Here is a 21,364-nt window from a genome sequence, read left to right as displayed (position 1 = left end):
AATCAACGACATTGATTTGTGCATCAAATTGAGATCATTTAGCCAAGTACTTGAAGCACATAATACAGATATGTGTGTGTGTGTGTGTGTGGTTAATTGGATTTGGCTGGCATTATCTAGAGGATGACCTCCCTTGATGTTATAGCCCAGTGGGAGTGAAAAAATAGAATTTCAACAGAGAAATGAGCAAAAATACTTGGAAGAAATCAAGCAATACGAGCACCGTTAGACAAGCAAAAAACAAATTTAATCAAAACAAATTAAATGTGCCAGTTCCAATTCAATCTAAATTATGTCAACATAATTTAATAGCAGTGTCCAGTTTGGATTTATTCCATCATAATAACAAGTGGTGAAAAGAACTCAATGTCCAGGACTGATTTGCATCACCTTCCACCCTTGACAGTGTATCGTCTTCCTATTCTCTATGCTTTGTGTGTGTGTGTGTGTGTGTGTGTGTGATTTTTTAAGAAAGCTTACCGTCTTATGCTTATTTAACAAACTGCAGTAGGAAACCCATTTTTCCTTTGATAAATCTGATCATCACAGGCTGATGTTGATCAAAAATGTCTCAGATCGGTTTATTTACCTTCAGTTTCTTTACTGACCAAGATCCATGCTTGATTTTGTCCACCTTGTTAGTGCTGTCACAACATGTGAGAATTCATTGCATACTTTTTAACAATGTAATGAGATTGTATTGCTTTGTCAATAATACAAGTAGATTCTTTCATTGGTTTTCCTGTACTTTAATATATTCTTTAAACCATTAAATTTTGCCAGACGGTGTTAAATAGCATGGACTAGACAGTTGAGTGCTCTAGCTATGTAAGAAAATGTTTTATTATTGTCTGCATTGATCACTTTACATCATCAGATTTCAAATTATGTCAAGTATGGTATTTTTTAACCAATTAACTAATCTGACAACTTAATGCTTATCTTGATATATGTACAGATGAGTGCTCTTGCAGAAAAATATTTAGCAGGCTTCTTAACAAATATTCACTACGTACCTATTTCTGCTATGTGTGCATGATAGGTAGAAGGATTCAAGTCACTTGTGATAGGAATAAAGACCCGGTTTGGGGGTCAAAGGGTCAAATAGAAGGAATTTTTTTTCTTCATACAACATTTCTTGATTTGGACCAGAAAATGTGGTTGACCTGAAGGTATGGTAGGAAGAAGCCTATTGCATTTTGGGGTCAAGAGGTTAAAGGCCAAGTTCACTGACTAAAAGAGGAAATGCAGTTTCTGCTTAATTATTTCAGTTTGTCTACATAGCCAACTAGTTCATGGTGCTCTTCATAATCAGTACTAATTGTAGGTATTTGTCAAACTCTCAGAATCTCTTTGTGCACAGGAATACTTTAAATTCTATTGATCCAATAATCTCTAAGAAATGTTGTGAATGATGTCGATTTTAAATGTAGTTACAATGTTTAAACTTATATAGTAATAGTATATTCATATACAAGCATTATTATTGTGGGATACATTTTTATTATACCCCTTGCAAATGTGCATTGAGTGTATAATGTTATTTTTGGCCTTTAAGACCATGCTAGGGTCAGTGTGGTGTTGTATGTGTTCCATGAACACATTTTTCAGTTATATCTTTTCTTCATTTTTCTGGGAATCAGCAAAATTATCTAGTTAAACATGAAACGTTTATAGATTTCTTATCTGACTTACCTGGTTACAGTCACTGATGCTGGAAGTCATGGGTTTGAGTCCCGGCCGAGTCATACCAAAGACTTATAAAAATGGTACAGTTGCCTCATTTAGCACTCAGCAATAAGAAGTTAGTGGTATGACAGGTCAGCCTGGTGTCAGGATAATGTGAGTGGGACATGATACCACATGTCTGTGACATGATGCTTCAGTGCTAGACATCACTGTATAAACTGCCACATTGCAGACATTGTAGCAATATGACTTAATTGTTAATAGCTACATTAAAAATCTACCCATTCTAACCCCCCCCCCCCCGATAATTTTAACACCTGGCATACCTTATTCCAAATGCTTTCTTGTATCTTTAAATTTATTCCTCACCCACAAAAACTGATTAGCTTTTTACTCCAAATCTTACGTTGCATTGAAAGGTTTATAACTTTATTTCTTTTTTGGTATAAACGGTGTATGAAAGGTTTTTCAGTCTCCACCAGAACACACACACACACACCAAATGCTTTGTTGAATGTCCATAAATTTTCAATTGTATAAAAGATAAGAGTGATAAAATAATTTCCTGTAAATCAGTTTGGTGAGTTCTTTGAAATTATCACTTGTGATTTTTCAACTTTTATCAAAATTATTGACTGATGGTTATCATGAATAAGTGTACACGTGGTTGTAGGCACTGCGGTGGACAGACCATCATTAGGTGGCAAACACATCTGATTGACAATGCTATGAAATATGACTAATGCAAAAACATAATGGTGTTGAATATACCATCAAACAGAATTGGTTTCATCTGCCATGTAAACACATTTCATAGACAATAAAAAAAATTGCATTCAAAGTGATACCCACGTCTTAAATGAATTATACAAGTTATTGTGCCACACACCACATATTTATAGTGGTACTTGAGCCATTAAAAATGCTTCTCAGAACAATAAATCACCTGTTTATGTACAAGAATGTACAAAGAGTACAAGAAGTGAAAAAATATGGATCTAGTTTAGGGAATTGCCTTATAGAATGCAGAATTTCTTTGAGAATGAATGAATGAATATAAATTGCCATTAAATTGTTTTCCTTTTTAAAACCACGCATTTTGTCAAATTACCATCTTTCAGGATGTGCATAATTGTACCTTTTATGGTTCGTCAGTTATCCATGTCTGTTTTTCTTCCAATTTCCTGAGTAATATAACGTGTCAAGCTAAGTCAATTACCCGATCATCTAATTGGAGTGCAGGCGATTATAATCCATTCAAGAAGTATGAGCCATGTTCATCAATTAACTGAACTATCTTAAACGGAAAGTGTGTGTAATTGTATGTTTAGCAGGTTGTTTGTTTATTTGATGTTGTTAGTAATGATGTAACTTTAATATAATACTGAAATACACAAGTACGTTTGCATGTATGTACGCTTAAATGAGGCACTGCCGGTATGTCATTAAATATAACCAAACCCTTCTGGTGGTTGGATTTAAGATTCTACCACACCAGTTATTCAGTGATTCAACTATGTGACAATAGAAACAAATTTTATAATGTTCAGAAATGAAATAATTGTTTGCGGGTGGGATGTGGGATCCATTCCAGTTTTTTTTATTTCCAGCTGTCAAATAGGATGAAAAACTATTAATCTTACTCTGATTTGTATAAGTAAAGACGCAATGACGTCCAATACTTTAATGAAACAAAATAAATTATGTTGAGGTAAAATAATAATAATAATAGTAGTTATCTTGTTTGTAAACAACATACTAGGCCACCCCACCCCACACAAAAGTATGTAAATGGTCAGCCGCTGAAAGGTATACGTACTTGATAAATTGCCCCCAAAACAAGGAATTTTCTTGTTAGTTTCTAATTGTTCACTAAAAAGAGAAATCATTTCCAAAATGTATGCAATCGGCCGCTGGGACGCAAACAAGTACATGTACTTGGTCGTCACACCATCGTCACGTGGCTAGCTGAAACATCTTAGTGGCTACTGCCGCAACGCTCAAAATCCATGTACAAGAAAAAAAATCCAAAAACAATAACAAATCGTTGGCATGACTCTGTAGCTGGTGAAGCTGTAAAACAATATTTTGATAAACTCATTTTTTATTATAATAATGTTGCTATCAGATATAATTAATTACAATGTGCAGTTTCAGACGAGCTCATTTCGAGTCGTGGACAACATCCGACTTGGTTAATGATTTTGGACATTAAGCAGAGCATAAACATTACAGTACCTTAGAATGTTGGAGTTGCAGAACGGAAGTTTCAAAGTAGATTTTTGTTTTACCGTTCTTGTCGTTTTTGACCAGTAATTGCTTGTTGTTTTTCTTCACCTCGTTAGTGCTGTCACAACATGTGAAAATTCATTACATGCATTCTAACAATGTGACGAGATCATATTGCCTAGTCAATAATAACAGTAAATTCTTTTATTGTTTTACCAGTAATTTGATATGCAAGAGAAATTTTTTTGCACTGTCCACGTTGACTGCTCTAGATCATCAAATGTCATAGTATGTCAGGTATGGTATTTTTTTTTAACCAATTAACTAATCCGACATGTTTATCTTGACACGTGTGCACATGAGTGCTATTGCAGAAAAATATTTAGCAAGAATTTTTTGATTTTTTTTTATATATAAAGATTCGCTATCCTTGTTTTACAGCACGATTGATGGTAATCCCCCCACCTTGAAAGATATCAGTCTTGCATTGTTGGTATAGCTTTTTGTCCAGACAGATAACTAGCTAAAACCTCTTTTCAAAGAGCCTAAATGGCCAACTCGGTAATGTGACATTTGCCGGTTAGGGAAACTCCTAATTATTTTCATTTATTCAGCAAGGTGTATCTTCAAAGCCTTGCACTGTAGCGGATTAAAATCAGAGAATAGAGTGGAACTAGGATAATAGGTATAGCCTCGGGGCACATGTGAAGTTAGCGGAGCGTGTTAGAATCACAGCTGGTCCTATACTCTTCTAGTTGTTCGGTGTCTAAACTGTCCGTTATATAGGCAGTAGTAGTCAACGCACAGCACTTCCTTGAAAACAGCCTTGGAATCTACTTCATATTTATATATTCTGTGCAAATATTTTCAAAGTTTTGGGATGTTATGGTGATTGACAGTTTCTGCACACATGTGGTAAATGTAATGAATTTTATTTTCATAACATTTGTCTTTTTATGGGATTTTATTGTGACAGCGATGAAACTTTGATGGATATACTTTTTCCAATTGGTGTACAGTGAATATCATTTGAACTTGAAATACATGACATCGGCAGTTTAACGGAGACCAGCTTTAAAAGTCTTTTGTGATAGACACGGGATATTTATCCATTCACAGAGTTCAGTTTAAACCAGTGGTTAGACTTGGATACTGACAGAATAGATTTTCATGCCCCAGGTACGGACGGTATACAATTTCGTTGTCTATCTGTAACACCGCATGAATACTACTTAGTTTTTTTATGTTCTTATATTTTAATTTTGTGTGCTTACTGCCCTTTTGGTTTTGTTTAAAAATGGTAAATGCAGTTTTCATTTTGTTTTGTTTTCATTGTTGGATGTTGTATAATTATTTTGTGTTAAAGTGAGGAAGACGAGTAAGTAAGCTGCTTCATATAGAAATTCTACAGACCTCCTGATAAAATGTAAAATCTACACGTGTGCAGTAGGTTTACTTGCATAATGATGTAGTTCTTAGAACTGTTAGGTTTGCAGTTAGAAAACAAAAACCCACAGAAAGCGCACTTTCTTGGTTTGATTTTTTAACAATAATACCCAGCAAGCTCGAGTCGTGTGCGCTGTCCAAAAACTTATTATTGCGTTGTTGGCTATAGCCTGGGGTTACAGAAGTCTTGATCTTCAACAACCCATCTCATTTCCTGTGTTTTGTGAGCTGTCTTTAAGTATATTCCAGAAATAATAACCAGGCTGTTTGATCAGTTAGCTGATCTGTGAAAAGCATCTCGTATCCTTCATCTACTGTTTATAGATAATTATTTATACTGACAAGCAAGAAGGAACCATCTGGCAATTGTGAAAGTACGGAGTAAATGGGGACTTTTGGTCTTCACTCCATCAGTCGGATATCTTGTATACATTGTATTGATAGGGTGTAAAGAAGCACACACTAGTTCACGTATCAGGGCCTGAAAAATGCATTGCCCTGTTGGTCAGGAAAACTGCTAGGCAACCAAATGGCTGAGTGGGACAGCCAACATTGGTGGCAATAAGTCTTTTCCATCATGCAAAATAATCAAAATCTCTTTGCATGAAACAACAGATGGAAAATATATAATTTGGCATACATTTATCATAACTTGCAATTTTGATAAAAAGGATTTTAGTACTAAAAGTTTTAGTCTGGCAGCCAGATTTGCCAGTGATGTAGCCATGTTATGTTTTCAAAATGCTTGTCTCTGTAGTGTGATATAAGTTGTCTTTCTTGTATTAATTTGATATAATGGGTCAGGAAAATTCACTTTTGTGTCCATCCAGGACAAATGTTTTAAGATGAACAAGAAAAACTGCAATTTACTTGCCTAGATTATAGGTGGTACATGAAATAAATAACTGAAGCACATGTGTTAGAAGAGAAATGTTTCTTGTTGGAAACAGTAGCTGTATGCAGATCTTGTAACCAGTCCCATGCCATAACAAATGATTGGTCAATTTAAAGCCTAGTCAGCCACCTTGTTGAAAGAACAAATAGTGGCAAATCATATATGGAATGAAGTCTGCTAAAGTCTACAAATGAAAATGTATTCTTGTATGATGTAAAAGCAAAAAGAAAATTTCAGGGTTTATGAAGTCACACATAAAGACATCAAGAAATAACTGTACTTAATTGACATACATGAAAAATCAAGTTTACATTATGTTTTATATAACAATATAGAAGGGGCCCCGAGTGGTCTTAAGCCCTCTCCGTTACGGATCACTGCCATCTCATCTCTGTCTGCGTAGGTTCGAGTCTCGAATTTGGCCAATGTGGGTATGTGAGAAAGCTTGCCAGTAGCTTCTCGAGGGTTGGTGGTTCTTTCCTGGGATTTTCCACGTTCTTCCTCCACCATTAATACTGGCTGCCAGGTATAGCCTAATGTGTGCTGAAAAATGGCGTTAAACCCTAGAACAACAACAACAATATAACAATATAGAATGTACAGAATTTTTGCATATGATATTCAGTGATTTAAAAATACATTTCTTCTGGCTAGAATCAAGGTTTTGGGAAATCCAACAAATGCAGATGCTTGTCTTTTATCTGTATTAAAATCTAGGCATGTGGCAATCATATCAGACCTGCCTGGAAAAAGTTTGACTTGTCCAGAACTGCAAGAAGCTAGTATTTAGTCATGCATTTCCACTTTGATTAAAATCATGGCAAAACCATATGATAGGTTAGTCACTAATATCTTAGTATTTGCTGACCTGTTTAAAACTTCAAGATGCTTAAAAAATGAATTTTAGTAAATATTATGGAATAGATCTTAGGAATAAAATACAACCAGATTACAGCTTTTGACAGATTTTGATGCTGAACATAGGAAGAAAATATGTTCTTTTACATAGTAATAGAAGTATTTTGTGTGATGCAAACTTCATTGTTGTTTTTGTGGCACAAAAATGAAACATTTGATATCAAGGCAATATTATGGTACAAGTCCCATAGAGTTGAATTTACGAGGCGTCAGGATGTATGTTTTCTTTTTGAAGTAATATTAAAAGATTTAAATGCATATTATAACTTCTAATAAAAACAAAGAAGCTATTCTTATAGTGTATTGACTATATTTATTGTGCAGTTCAGTGAAGTGTGTGTAATCTCATGTCTATAGCTGCCCTCAACAGGTGCCATGTTTCACAGACTCCACTTCAGAGGTGTGCAGTTCCACCTGGACAGTTTGTGGATTACATTTGTATCCCACAAGGACTTACTGCTGTTAATAACTTATTGGATCATAAATTAAGTCACTCACCCACCAGCACAGTGTAACTGAAGCCTGAATATGCCTGTAAATCCCACATTACACTGTGTTGTAGGGTGAGTGGAGAATTGATCATACACTTTGTGTGTACTGCACTAAAGAAACAATGGTTACACAGAACATGGTAGTGTCTAATATACCAGAAGTGCAGTGTTTGCTGCATGACTACGAATAACTTAAATAACATAAAATAACAAAATTAGCAGTGCGATTGTTTTGGTAAATGGTACACATGTCTAGCCTTCTTTCATCGCAGCTGTGACTAATTTCTTTTGTTTGCTTTTGTTTAGAAAAATAATAAGAGTAGTGTCTTTTTCTTTTCAGAAAAATATGTCGCCACTGTAAGTGTCCCCCTGAGGTTCATGACATGGCAGGGAGTATAGATCAAGAACGGAGCTTTAATCGCTTGATTCACGATGTGAAGCGAAATTCAACGTCAGATGATGACAGCGGATGTCCCCTGGAAGAATACTCGTGGGTGCCTCCTGGCCTCAAACCTGAACAGGTAAGGAGGGTCTTTGGACACATCTGTTGATCAGTGTGTCATCCATTATTTTGAGTTTTCATAGATTTTACCTAGGTCGGGATGACTTTATCTAACTGGAGGGGTTGGCAAGGTGGTATCTTGATTGTGGGATAGCAGGTTTTACCACGTTTTGCTGCATTTTGGGACCCCTATGCACCGTGTTGGATGTGCATTTTGACCATTACTTCTCCACTACTCCAGTGGCCAACATGGTTAAAGCATCCACCTCAGATATGGGAGGTTTTGAGTTCAAAGCCCAGCAAATCCATACCAAATACGTGTGTGAGATCTGGATTTTTAATGTAGCTTTAAAAAGGTATCATTTATAACGCTACAGTGTCTTCAGTGTGGCAGTTTATAGTGATGTCTAGCATAGGGGCATCATGTCGCTCACATGTAGCATGATGTCTCACCCAGTCAGATTATCTTGACACCAAGCCGACCAGTCCTAAAACTAATCTCTTAATGCTGAGCACATGCAGCTGTTAGTACCATTTTCATAAGTCTTTGGTATGACTTGGCCGGGGTTCGAACCTGTGACATCCTGCATCTGAGGCAGACACTCTAACCACTAGGCCACCAAAGCATTCCCCAACATTAACAAGCAAGTGTTATGACTGGTTGACCTTGTGTCAGGATAATGTGACTGGGTGGGACATTATGCTACATGTCTGCGGCATGATGCCTCATCGCTAGTCATCTCTAGAAACTGCCACACTTCAGACATCATAGCAATATGACTGAAATTTTGTTTTTAAAGCTACAGTAAAAATCACATACATGCACACCATTACTTCTAATGAGACAATCGTTTGTCAATTTTTGTGTCCCCTTAGCTTTGAGGTGACACGTCTCAAGCACACTGGCTCCAAGATGCATCACCGAGGCATGGAAACCATCCTTGTTGTTTAAGGAAATGTTTTGCTTGCCAACTCTTTATAGTTACAGCAGGTAATATGGATATTTTCATATGAATTTTGTGAAATTGGATGATTTTGTCTTTGCAATAGAAACGTATATTGTCTCATCACGAACATGGAAGGACATAATATTTACTCTTCTACATGTTACATTTCATCTGTTCATGTATAGTTGTTAGCAGTTCATGTATAGTTATTAGCAGTTTATGTAGTTATTAGCAGTTCATGTATAGTTATTAGCAGTTTATGTAGTTATTAGCAGTTCATGTTGCATTTCATCCATTCATGTATAGTTATATGGGGCCCCGAGTGGCCGAGTGGTCTAAAGCGCTCACCATTCCGGATCACTGCCATCTCACCTCTGTCTGTGTGGGTTCGAGTCCAAGGCTCGGCTAGCGTGGGTTCGTGGGAAAGCCTGCCAGTAGCTTCTCGTGGGTCGGTGGTTCTTCCCTGGGTTTTCCAGGGTTCTTCCTCCACCAGTTATACTGGCTGCCATGTATAGCCTAGCTTGTGCTGAAAAATGGCGTTAAACCCTAGAACAACAACAACATGTATAGTTATTAGCATTTCATGTTACATTTCATCTGTTCATGTATAGTTAGCAGTTCATGTATAGTTATTAGCAGTTCATGTTACATTTCATCCGTTCATGTATAGTTATTAGCAATTCATGTGTAGTTATTAGCAGTTTATGTATAGCTATTAGCAGTTCAGTTTTTACATTTAGGTCACAGTGAGGGTGCATATGTTTTATGTAAATACATGCCAAGTTTAAATCAAGAAAATTACATGATGAGGAAGAGAAAAAATTGCATATGTTTATAGATGGAATAAATTGCGGTAATTGTGCATTACCAATTAGTCTTTGATGCATAACAGCAAGGTTAACAGATGTAAAAAAAATCTGACGTGGAAGATAAAACAAATCTGCCTCAGATCTTTGCATGTAGGACAGCAAAGTTGAATCTTCATGTGAGTTTTTTGCTAGAAGTTCGCTTACATACATTAAAACAAAACATGCGCCTTATCTGTGATAAAGCTTGATCTGACGGATTTTACAATAGGAATTCTTTTGGAAAACATCCATATTTTAAGATAGGATCGATTATAGTATATATTTTCAGTATGTTCATTAATATTACAAGTAGAAGGGTTTTGCACAAAAATACGGGTTTTATATTCTTTTAACTTGAAAACTGTTTATTGATTTACTGAATGTAGGCAGGTGCTTGTGACAAAGTTGAAGGGGTAAATCCCAGACCCCAACACATAATGACACAACTGTAATTTGATCTCAGACTCATGGTCATGCTGGTGGCAAGCATCACATACTATTAGAGAGATCTTTTCCAGTTGGATTGAACATTGTTTTTATATTATTTTGAAATGACTTATTTATGTGTCAGTGGATTGTCAGATTTACTAGGCATGATTCAGATTAATTGGGATCCATGTGCTGGGGAATCAAGTAATGAGCATTAGCCATTGCAATTGAAAGGATACATGGGGGGGGGGTGTATACTATGCTTTAATGATATCAGTTCACATGCATTAAATGTCAACCCTGTCTGTTTTAGACCTTGGGGGTGTAAAAGTGATATGTGCTCACCATGATTCCATCTATATGTTGATGGTTGCATGATTTTATATGCTAATTGTTGTCTGTTTGTATGCCCATCTGTTACCAGGTTGGTTTCTGCACATTAACTCTTCTTGTCCACAATAAACAGTTATCAAATTTTTTACAGCTGACATACCCTAAGGATAAATAAAAAATCATATAGATTTTAGGCAGAAAACTCATGATCGAGGTCATTGAAAGAAGAAAAATGGTTTCTGCATAACAAATCCAGCTATCAACCATTTTTATTGTAAAGAAAGAAAAGAAACTTTATGCATGGTAAGGGAGCACTCTGTTTGTTTTTGGAGACAATCTCAAATATCAAGGTCATTGACTGACAGAATGAAAGCTAGTATCTGCACAGTAATTCCATCATCAACAGTTACCAAACTTTGTGGATACTTTGCACAGAGAGTAAGAAAAAACCAGATTTGTGGTCATAAAATTGTTTATTTTATCACTAGTGACTGAAAGAAGAAAAATGGTGTCTACACAATATTGTCTACACCATCAGTAGTTTGTAATCTTTTGGGATCTGTTGCACGTGTGGTAAGGGGGGGGGGCACTTTATACTTCTGTGCCTAGGTGCCATAAAATGCTACTGCATGCATGCCATTCAGTTTTGGAGTTCCATGGCACTGTGACTGAAATAAGAAAAAATGGTTTCTGCACAATAACCCAGGTCCTCCACAGTTTACCATTACCAGTCATTGTCAATAACTTTCACTTGAGGTATAATGAAGAGCCCAGTAAATTTTGGGCTCAAAAAGTCATGGTCAGTAATGACTGAAAGAAATAAAAAAGCCATTTGCATAATAACTTGTGCATTTCATACCTTGAGCAAACTTTGTGGATGGCTTTTACTTACGGTAAGGGAGAAGCCTATTGAATTTGAGTTTAAAAGGTAAAATGTTTATGGTCATTTTCCACTCAGGGTTCCCTAGTTGCTATGAGCATTAAATCTGCTGTCCTTGTTGAACAATAGATGATGATCTATAAACAGATAGTGAAATGGACACCCTGTCAGAAAATGCTATAGACTGAAGTATGTGTGGAGAAACATAATGCCCAGAACATTTTTTTTGAAAACGAGATCACCCCACCCCTCAATTTTGTTTTTAGTAAGTAACTTATGAACGACTGGAATCAAATCTGGCATTGACTTTTCATTACTTAGGTATATACTCACTTATAAGTCAAGTGTAACTGCAAACAATGATCCTGATCGGCTATAGCATGATGTGCCTGCAGAGTAGGGTCTATCCAGATCTGTCGGCACATCATGCAGTTTGCACTTGGACTCATAAATGAGTATAATGGTTAGATAAAAGGTAGGTCCAGTTTGACTTTCATAATTTTCTGAACAAGTTATCAGTTGTGATAGCCCTGGCTTGGCATAGAACTTTCCTTTTCAATTTCTTCTAGTATATTTTAAAGGACATCTTGGGTTGAGGTCAAGTTTGAGAGTAAGCAGGCAAATTTAGTTAATTCTTGGCTTGCCAAATTGTATGGAACTGTGACCCTCTTTTAAAGGATTCAATGGATTGAAATCAGATTTAATATGAGGTTGTACATAAATAGAACTGAATATGAATTTCACCATTTTCCAGCATAATTTCACCAAGTTGGATTTCATTTTCACCATTTCATTTCTCCTCCTTGGCTTAGAACTCTGCCCTTCAATTACATCATATTGGCCAGGTGAGGGTGGGGTGGATTTTGTGTCATGGATGCATTTCTAGTTCTTTTACTACTTTACAGTGTTTGAAATTTTTAAGCATTCTTTTATAAAATATTACAAACAGTTTTTAGGTCGGGGCCCCGAGTGGTCTAAAGTGCTCTCTGTTATGGATCACTGCCATCTCACCTCAGTCTACGTGGGTTCAAGTCTTGGATTCAGCTAATGTGTGCAGTTAGTGCACCTATGTCAATCAGGTCAATTAATGCACCTATCCAATTGTGATGTAGCATTTTATCAAACATTTTCATGGTAGATTTGAATATTATTCTTGGACTGTACCACTAATGCACAATTTCATCAGATCTGGGGGGGGTCCCGAGTGGCAGAGTGGTCTAAAGCGGTCTCCGTTACTGATCACTGCCATCTCACCTCTGTCTGCATGGGTTTGAGTCTCAGATTTGGCTAATGTGGGTATGTGAGATAGCTTGCCAGTAGCTTCTCGTGGGTCGGTGGTTCTTTCTGGGGTTATCCTGGGTTCTTCCTCCACCATTAATACTGGCCGCCATGTATAGCCTATCGTGTGCTGAAAAATGGCGTGAAACTCTACAACAACAACAACAAACAGTTTTAGCATATTAAAGTCTGAAATAATTTCAATGTTTTGCTCAGAAAGGCTTGAAAACCAGAAATTATTCAACTCAATAAATAATGAAATAAATAAACTAAATAAACTAACGGAGGACCTCTTACATTATGTCCTTCTTGTGTTTAACTAATAAAATCACAGCTTTATTAATCTAGAACTTAAAGCTATAATGATTTGGTAATGGTCGTCTCACCACAGCGATCTTATTGGCATTCCTTAAACTTGAGGTGAATCTTGTCAGAAAAGACCTGTCTGTTTCATCAGTTTTGCATAAAGATTAGATTTATCTTATCTGTTAGTGACAGCTTGAAGATTTATGATGGATGGGGGATGTTTGCTTTATAGGCTGGAACAGTACTTGTTGTTTTCGTTTTTATGATCCATTTGTGTGATTTTATATACTTGCAGATTCTTATCTATAATAATATGAAGACTAAAAACCCTGTACCTTTTTCTTCCCACAAGTGCCCTGTCCCCCCCCCCCCCACAATTGCCACAAGATTATTTCCAAATGTTGCTATTTTTTATTTTTTTTTAGTAGGCCCAGGTGTGGAGTTAATATATTAGTTTACCTGGAATCCAGGATATGGATAAAGGGGGAATTCCTGGCAGGCAGCTCAGGATGAAATTAAAGGGTCTGTCTTTCTAGTTACAGCTAATTCATTGTGAGTTTGTGTGAATACATCTGGCTTTTGTTGCAGCCAGTAAGTATACTGAAGGAAGAATGTATTTTGAGTAATTAAAAATTAATTGTTGAAGAATTCTAAATTTTTTATCTACTAGTTCTTCAGTGAAATTATTGATTTAAGGTGTGTAAATATAAAAGCAAAAGGATTAAAATACAGGAAGAACACCAGCCAGCCAACTTCTATCAAATTGATGTCATGATGTAAAATAGTGGTATATTTCCAGGGTTTTGTCTTGTATAAAACATAATGGTATTAATTGTTTAGTGTATATTTTTTAAATATAGTGAAATACATTTACTTGCCGTGAATGTAAAGTAGGCTAATTTTTTAACATTTGCATATTTGTGTGAAAAGAAAAATGTGATTGCTGTTTATTAGTGACATGTTTCATAATGTATTACACTGTACAGGACAAAGAGCACATTGTGTTAAATATTCATATTATTATCTTCAGCACTAAAATACTTCTTATGTTATCTAATTGGTCCTAAATGAAAACGGTGCTAATCTGACATTCAATTTGTCCACCACAGCTGCTAATGTAAAAATTGTCTTGTTGCTTAAGAATATCAGCGATGGTTTCAACGTTCACCTGTTAAAAGGAAGAAATGGGCTGAGCATTAGCAAATGTTACATAAGATGATGACGACAGACATGCAACACCTTTTATTTGCAAACATAAATTTATTTATTTTGTGATATTTTTCTTTGTAAAAAAAAACAATGAAAAGAAAACAGTATTTAACTCATTCAGCCCCAATCCCGCCTGTAGGCATGATGGCCTCACCACGCCTACAGGCAGGATTGGGTCTGAATGAGTTAAACACCCTATTTCTGAGCTCTGCAGCATCAAGGTCATTTAAGATACACCAAAGTGGGTAGTATTACAAAAAAAGCATACAGATATACTACAATGATACCAAATAATATGGACGTTCTAGTTGCACTACAAAATGCAGGGAAAAACCTAATTTTTTTGGACCTGTTTTTTTCACCCATAATTTGCTTGTGGTCGGAATCCAATTTTGTGTCTGGATTTTAGACCTTTTGGCCTCAGATCTAAGGCAGACCAGTCTGAACTGCACACAGACAGGTGAACCTTTGCAAAAACTTGGATAAGGTGGGCATTTTGAATAAAGAGTGGTCTCCATACAAAAAATGATGGGTCCATTAAGCAAAAAAAGGATTTTAAAAAAAGAACTCCCAACTTTTACCCTTCTGCTCATGTACAAGCAAATTAACCACTGGAAAACGTTTCTTATACAACAAGGCATTAGTCTAATGGAAAATCTTTTGAAAGTCGATGTATTCAGAAATAGCCCCCGAAATGTCTTGACTACTTGCATTTCAGGCGATAAGGACAAAAGCCTCAGGGCCGAATGAGTTAAGAGCCTGGTGAACATAGGCTCAAATACGATTTTTAACAAATAGGAGCTCAAAGAAATAGTTTTCGGAAACATGCCCTGGGTATTAGTGCGTTGTGAAAAAAAATCAGTTTCCCTCGTTCAAATAGGCCATAACTTTTTAGCATTATTTTGACAGTTTTTCTGCAGAAAAAACTAAATGGATGGTTCCTTATATTTCAGGCACTGTTCGTAAAACTGAACCCATGTTCACTTTTATTTCTTTGAGTGGCTCAGAACTAAAGAGAAATCCAACAATTTCTGCATGTTCCAGTGTGCAATTATGAATAATTGAGGCATTAACATGTTTTTGCAATCTCTGACCATATATCTTCAGCTTTGTCTGCAGATATTTGTATTTTCATCATTATCTGGTTATGGAAGAGTACTGGATGTGTTATGGAAGAGTACTGGATGTGTTATGGAAGAGTACTGGATGTGTTATGGGAGGGGGCCTTGGAGTAGTTTTTGTTTTGGAATGCCGTGAAAACCTGTTTCTTGATCAAGTTAAAAACAAAAATAATGTTGAAGATGTATCAATCTTTTTTGTAAGATTTTGTCAGTAATTTATAAATTAGTTCACATGTTAGGTTCTATGTTTGCATCACAGTTACACAAAAGTTCCTAATTCCCTGGCTGAGCTCAATTTTTAGACAGGTTAATAGGTTCCATTTGATCTAATTAGTGATGCATTATGTGATGCAGGACTCGAAATTAAATCTTTAGTACATATAGTAATATTTCCAACTTGAAAGAAGTCCTGCTGTTTTCAAACATCCACTAACGTATTTCGCATTTTGAAGACAAAAAATGTAACCAAATTTCACTAGCATTAAAGACAAACCGTGAGACATTGGCATACATGTGCAGTCATCCGTCCACCCCTGCACGCAAAATGAACTTGTTCAGAAATTGGCTGCTCATTATTCATCATGTGGGAAAAATTATCGATATACAATGAAATATGGACAGCAGAAAAAGTATTGTTACCTATTCATAGGTTTCATGCTTTAATTTGTAAACACAGTTTATAGCTTTTAATAAAGTTAAACAGATCATCATAAAGTGGAAGGACCTACAAATGGCAGGTGGCTGAATATTCATGAATTTACCAGTGGCTTTCACAGATTTCACAATGAAGATGCTGCATTTAATCTAAGTGTTAAAGTTTTCTTTCAGCTAAATTAGGTACCACTTGTTCAATAAAGACCTCTCCTGTAGCCTAAGTGGTTAGAGCATCCACCTTTTATGCAGGAAGTTGCTGGTATGAACCCCAGTTGAATCATATCAAAGACATAAAAATGGTACTAGCATCTGCCTCACTTGGCACTCCACATAAAGAAGTTAGTATTAGGACTGGTCAGCCTGGTATCAGGATAATGTGACATGGAGGAACATGATGCCACATGTCCGCGGCATAATGCCTCAGTGTTTGACATCGCTATAAACTGCTACACTGCAGACATTGTAGCGATATGACTCAAATTGTTAAAACTATGTTAAAAATCCCCACACACACACACTGGGCAACTTACATTGAATATGAGAGTGACCTGACTACATTTAAGAGGGACTCCAGTTACAGGGTCATCTGATGTGTTGACCTCTACAGTGTCAGAGAGGTACCTAACTGTTCAAATCTGACAAATTACCAGATCTTATTTTTTGTTGTTGTTGTTGTAGGGTTTAACGCCATTTTCCAACACACGATAGGCTATACATGGTCGCCAGTATTAATGGTGGAGGAAGAACCCGGGAAATCCCCAGAAAGAAACACCAACCCTTGAGAAGCTACTGGCAAACTTTCTCACATACCCACATTAGCCGAATCTCAGACTCAAACCCATGCAGACAGAGGTGAGATGGCAGTGATCAGTAACGGAGACCGCTTTAGACCACTCTGCCACTCGGGACCCCCCCAGATCTGATGTGTTTATTTTATTTTTATATCACATCATACAGATTTGATGAAATTGTGCATTAGTGGTACAGTCCAAGAATAATATTCAAATCTACCATGAAAATGTTTGATAAAATGCTACATCACAATTGGATAGGTGCATTAATTCACCTGATTGACCTCAATATTTACCCAGGTGTTTTTTTGCATTATCCTGAAAACCTATTGATGTAAATCGGCCAATGAATAATGCTTGGCAGATTTGGCCATTATGGTCTTGAGTGTTTATAGTTGGGTACATGTAAAGATTTTATGTGTCACCAACTGACAATGATGAGCTATGGTTAAATCACTTTAAATTAATATTTACCCATTCCTGATAGCTAATACTTACACAAATACTTATTGCTATCCTGTCAGAACAGTTTACCTATAGTCTCTTTCACCCATTAATTGATTGTCCTTCTTCCCTGAGTGTATAGATTGAAGAGAGTTGCACCGATCTAAATACATTTAGTACTAAGTTGTCTCTTTCTCTCCTTGCTTCCTGCTATTTCAAAATATTAGTTTGGCCCCCTCGATGTGTCAGTTAACAATTTATACAGAATATTTCATGCTGCCACATAACAATAATATAATTACAAGCAATGTCATTTTTGCTGTATTAATTTATGATAGTATACTGAATTAGACCACAGGATAGGATCTGCCAATATATGAAGAAAACGGAACCAGAGCTGTAGGTCATAGGAGACAATGTAGATACTGTAAAATATGTCTCAGAAAATAAGGTGTACGAGTGATTAGAGTTACAGACTCGTCATCACTGTATGAAGCTGGTTGTTTTTCTACATTTTACTTTTCTTGATTCTGTATGTTTATTTTTTTATTTTTATATGAAAATAAAAGATTAAATCTTAATACTTCATAAAATACAGCACAAAGTATAAAGTAAATTAACATGCGAACCCTTTAGATATGCCTACTGGATACAAAAGTAAGATATTTTCAAAGAAAATTATACTGTTTTGAAAAAGTCATGCTTTATTAAACAGAATTCTTTGTTAAAATGAAATAGAAAATTGCCCCATTTTTTGGGTGGAAATCATGTTTGTGTGTGTGTGTGCAGGGATAGTTATCCGGTAGTACTTGGTAGTTATCCGGAGCATGGTTTGGTCAAGTCTTTTACTTTCTTCAGCTCCAAAGAATTGGAAATAAATTTCCTGGGGTGATTGCTGTTAGAAGTTATTGGCTATTTACCTGATTTATAGGTAGAATCTGTCCGACCTGCATTCTGACAGGGATGGAGTTCATTTATGTATTGCTTTTATTGGCTATTTACATGCTGCTCTCAGGTAGAATCTGTCAGACCTGCATTCTGACAGGGATGGAGTTCATTTATGTATTGCTTTTTTAGCATGCAACTAAGGTCCATGCAGTACCATTAGAAATTCTTGGAACAATGAAATGTATAACCACTGTGTTTGACAGGGGTAATAAGTTTTCTGGGTGAAAATTTATAAAGGTCCAGATTGTCTTGATAGTGCAAAGGTCATAAAATGAAAATGTCTTGTAATCATTGTGCAAGTTCATTATATCCTCCAACTTATTATGGTAAATATTTGGACGAGTTGCATTACAGTATTATGATCTCTCAAGGTAGGTGTTCTCTCAACTGAGGTAATCATATTATTTAATATAATTTCTTCAAACACTGAAAATCTATCCAGTTAAATTTAGTTGAAGTATGTATTAGACTTTAATTGAAAAACTTAGTGCAAGTTCCATGACCTTCTGTTTGAGTTTATGGACTTTTCTGAGTTCTGTACAGCAGAACCTCTCTTGAAAGACCACCTTTTTTGCCCCAAAATTGTGGTCTTTCAAGATAGGTGGCCTCTAATAACAGGTCACAGTGCAAGATAATAAAATTGTGCATTGAGAATGTGGTCTCTCAAGACAGGTGGTCTCACATACCAGTGGTCTTTCAGTACAGGTTATACTGTATGATGTTTTTAGAAACTAGACTTGTTAAAGGTTTAAATCCTTCAGAGACCTCAAAAGCAATACTTATAATCTAGGTAGTAACCTTTCTTATCACTACGGTGTCACTTCTGACATTCATTGTCATACCATGAAACTGACAAGAACTCCAACAGATCATAAAGGCAGTTGTTGAAGCATCAGAACAAAGGTACCAACAGATGCCTGTTTTTCCATCTTCTGGGATGGTGGTTAGGGAAGGAAAAATCAGAGCATTAATACAAACATGGCATATTTAACCTGAAGGATTATCTAGTATTGTACAATCTGTTGACTTTTAATCTTGGTTTTTACCTCGTTGATAAAATTTCAACATGGTTTTTCAAAAGATCTTGGTTAAGATGTGTAATCATGAACCATCTGGCTTCTTAAGATAGATGGTAATACAATAAATTGGGATAACGTATATACTCGCATGTAAGTCATATACAACTGCAAATTGAACAGACCCTCGTTTACCATCACATAATGCACCAGCAGAATTGGGTCTAAGCAGTTTTATAGGAGTAATCGGTAGAAAAAACAACATCAACCCTAATCTGCCAGCTTGTTATGCAAAGGCAGATAAGAGTCTGTTGTTTGCATTTGGAGTTACAAGTGAGTAGATATGGTCTGCTTTGAAATAAAAACTTCATGATTCTGTTTAAAGATAGCCTTTTTCTTTAATGATATGGAAGAACATGTCTAGAACAGGTGAGTTATCTTAACAGTGCAATGATCTGGTGTGTATGTGTATGATTTGGATTTTTATCGTAGCTTTAAAACATTTTCAATCATATCACTAGGATGTTTGCAGTGAGGCAGTTTATAGTGATGTCTATCACTGGGGCATCATGCCACAGTCATGTAACATCATGTCCCTTCCAGTCACATCTCGACCATTCCTAACACTAACCTCTTAATGCTGAGCACAAAGCAAGGCAGCTGCTTGTACCATTTTTATAAGTCTTTGATACGACTTGGCTGGGCTTAAAATCTGTGACCCCCCCCCCGCATCAAAGGTAGATGCACTAGGCCACTGAAGTGGTCTGCAGTTATCTGGACTAAATCCAACAGTCCTTATTTTTCTCTATGCTACATATACGTATTGAAGACCAAGAAGTTACCTTGATGCTCCTTTTGGCACCGCTCCGGTGGCCTAGTGGTTATAGCATCTGCCTTGGATGCGGGAGGTCATGGGTTCAATCCCCGGGCAAGTCATACCAAAGACTTACAAAAATGGTACTAACAGCTGCCTCTCTTGGCGCTCAGCATTAAGAGGTTAGTGTTAGGACTGGTCGGCCTTGTGTCAGGATAATGTGACTGGGTGGGAAATCATGCTACGTGTCTGCGTCATGATGCCCCAGTGCTAAACATCACTATAAACTGCCACACTGCAGACATTGTAGTGATATGACTGAAAAATTGTTAAAGCTATGTTAAAAATCCAAATCACACACACACACACACACATACATTGACTTTTGTCTTGCATCCTTTCCTATATACAGTACCCTTTTGGTGTTAGGATTTGTCATCTTGCCTTTTCCATTTGATAAATAGAATTTGTGACCTGCAACCTGTCCAAACATGATATATTTTTCAAATACTTCTTGAGCTGTTTTGTGCTGCTAATATAGGGACAATTAATGACAGCATTTTTTCCCTACATTTTTATGTAATGATGATATTAACTAACACTAGTACAAGAAAATGACACCAGTCTATAAATTCAAATTCATTTAGGATTGCTTGGACCCTTAGCTATGCAAAATGATCAATTTTTTAAGAGAGTTAAATTCTTTAAAATAACAAGTGATTGCCATAATATATTTTCTCCTGTACGTCATGGTGCCTTCAGTGGTGAACATTCCCATATCTTATATATATATTCACATGGTCTGACCCAGCTACCTTGTTCTGGTGTCACATAATGTTGTGCTGGCAGATCATGGTCAGTGTTGCTTGTTCTACAGGAGAAAGTAGGGAATATAATTATTTGCATAAGAAAATGTTCAGGTTTTTCTTCATGAGTGTTCTTCCAAGGTTTTTTTTTTATAAATAAAAATCCTAATTAAATAAATCCCACCTTCATTTATCTTAACTTTTATCAGTGACACTTACTGAGATTATTTGGATCTGAGATGTTTGGAAAGTTTACACTGACATTAAAATTGTAATGAATAGAAATTATTTCTGAATATTTTGGACCTTGTCTAGACTGACTTTATAGCTGTAGATATGCTGTCTTTCATCTTTGGGTGACTTTGCAGAA

At 36.2% G+C, this 21,364-nt stretch overlaps 1 protein-coding gene across 2 annotated transcripts in view; it reads left to right on the top strand.

Annotated features, from left to right (window-relative positions):
• LOC149802204 (prickle planar cell polarity protein 3-A-like) overlaps window positions 1–21,364 on the top strand; it is a 222,613-nt gene that overhangs the window by 154,881 nt on the left and 46,368 nt on the right. Inside the window, exons 1-2 of one of the 2 annotated variants that reach the window (XM_089956618.1) lie at window positions 4,749–5,097; window positions 8,009–8,189. In XM_089956618.1, the coding sequence (XP_089812744.1) occupies window positions 8,052–8,189 (138 nt within the window). In that variant the 5' untranslated portion in view covers window positions 4,749–5,097; window positions 8,009–8,051. Of the gene's footprint in view, window positions 1–4,748; window positions 5,098–8,008; window positions 8,190–21,364 lie in introns of those variants that run through there. The other variant, XM_089956617.1, reaches the window with a different exon arrangement.

The sequence above is a fragment of the Sinohyriopsis cumingii genome, chromosome 4, assembly GCF_028554795.1.
Source record: "Sinohyriopsis cumingii isolate HCF-2022 chromosome 4, ASM2855479v2, whole genome shotgun sequence".
NCBI lineage: Eukaryota > Metazoa > Mollusca > Bivalvia > Unionida > Unionidae > Sinohyriopsis > Sinohyriopsis cumingii.
This window is presented reverse-complemented; position numbering and strand designations above follow the sequence as displayed.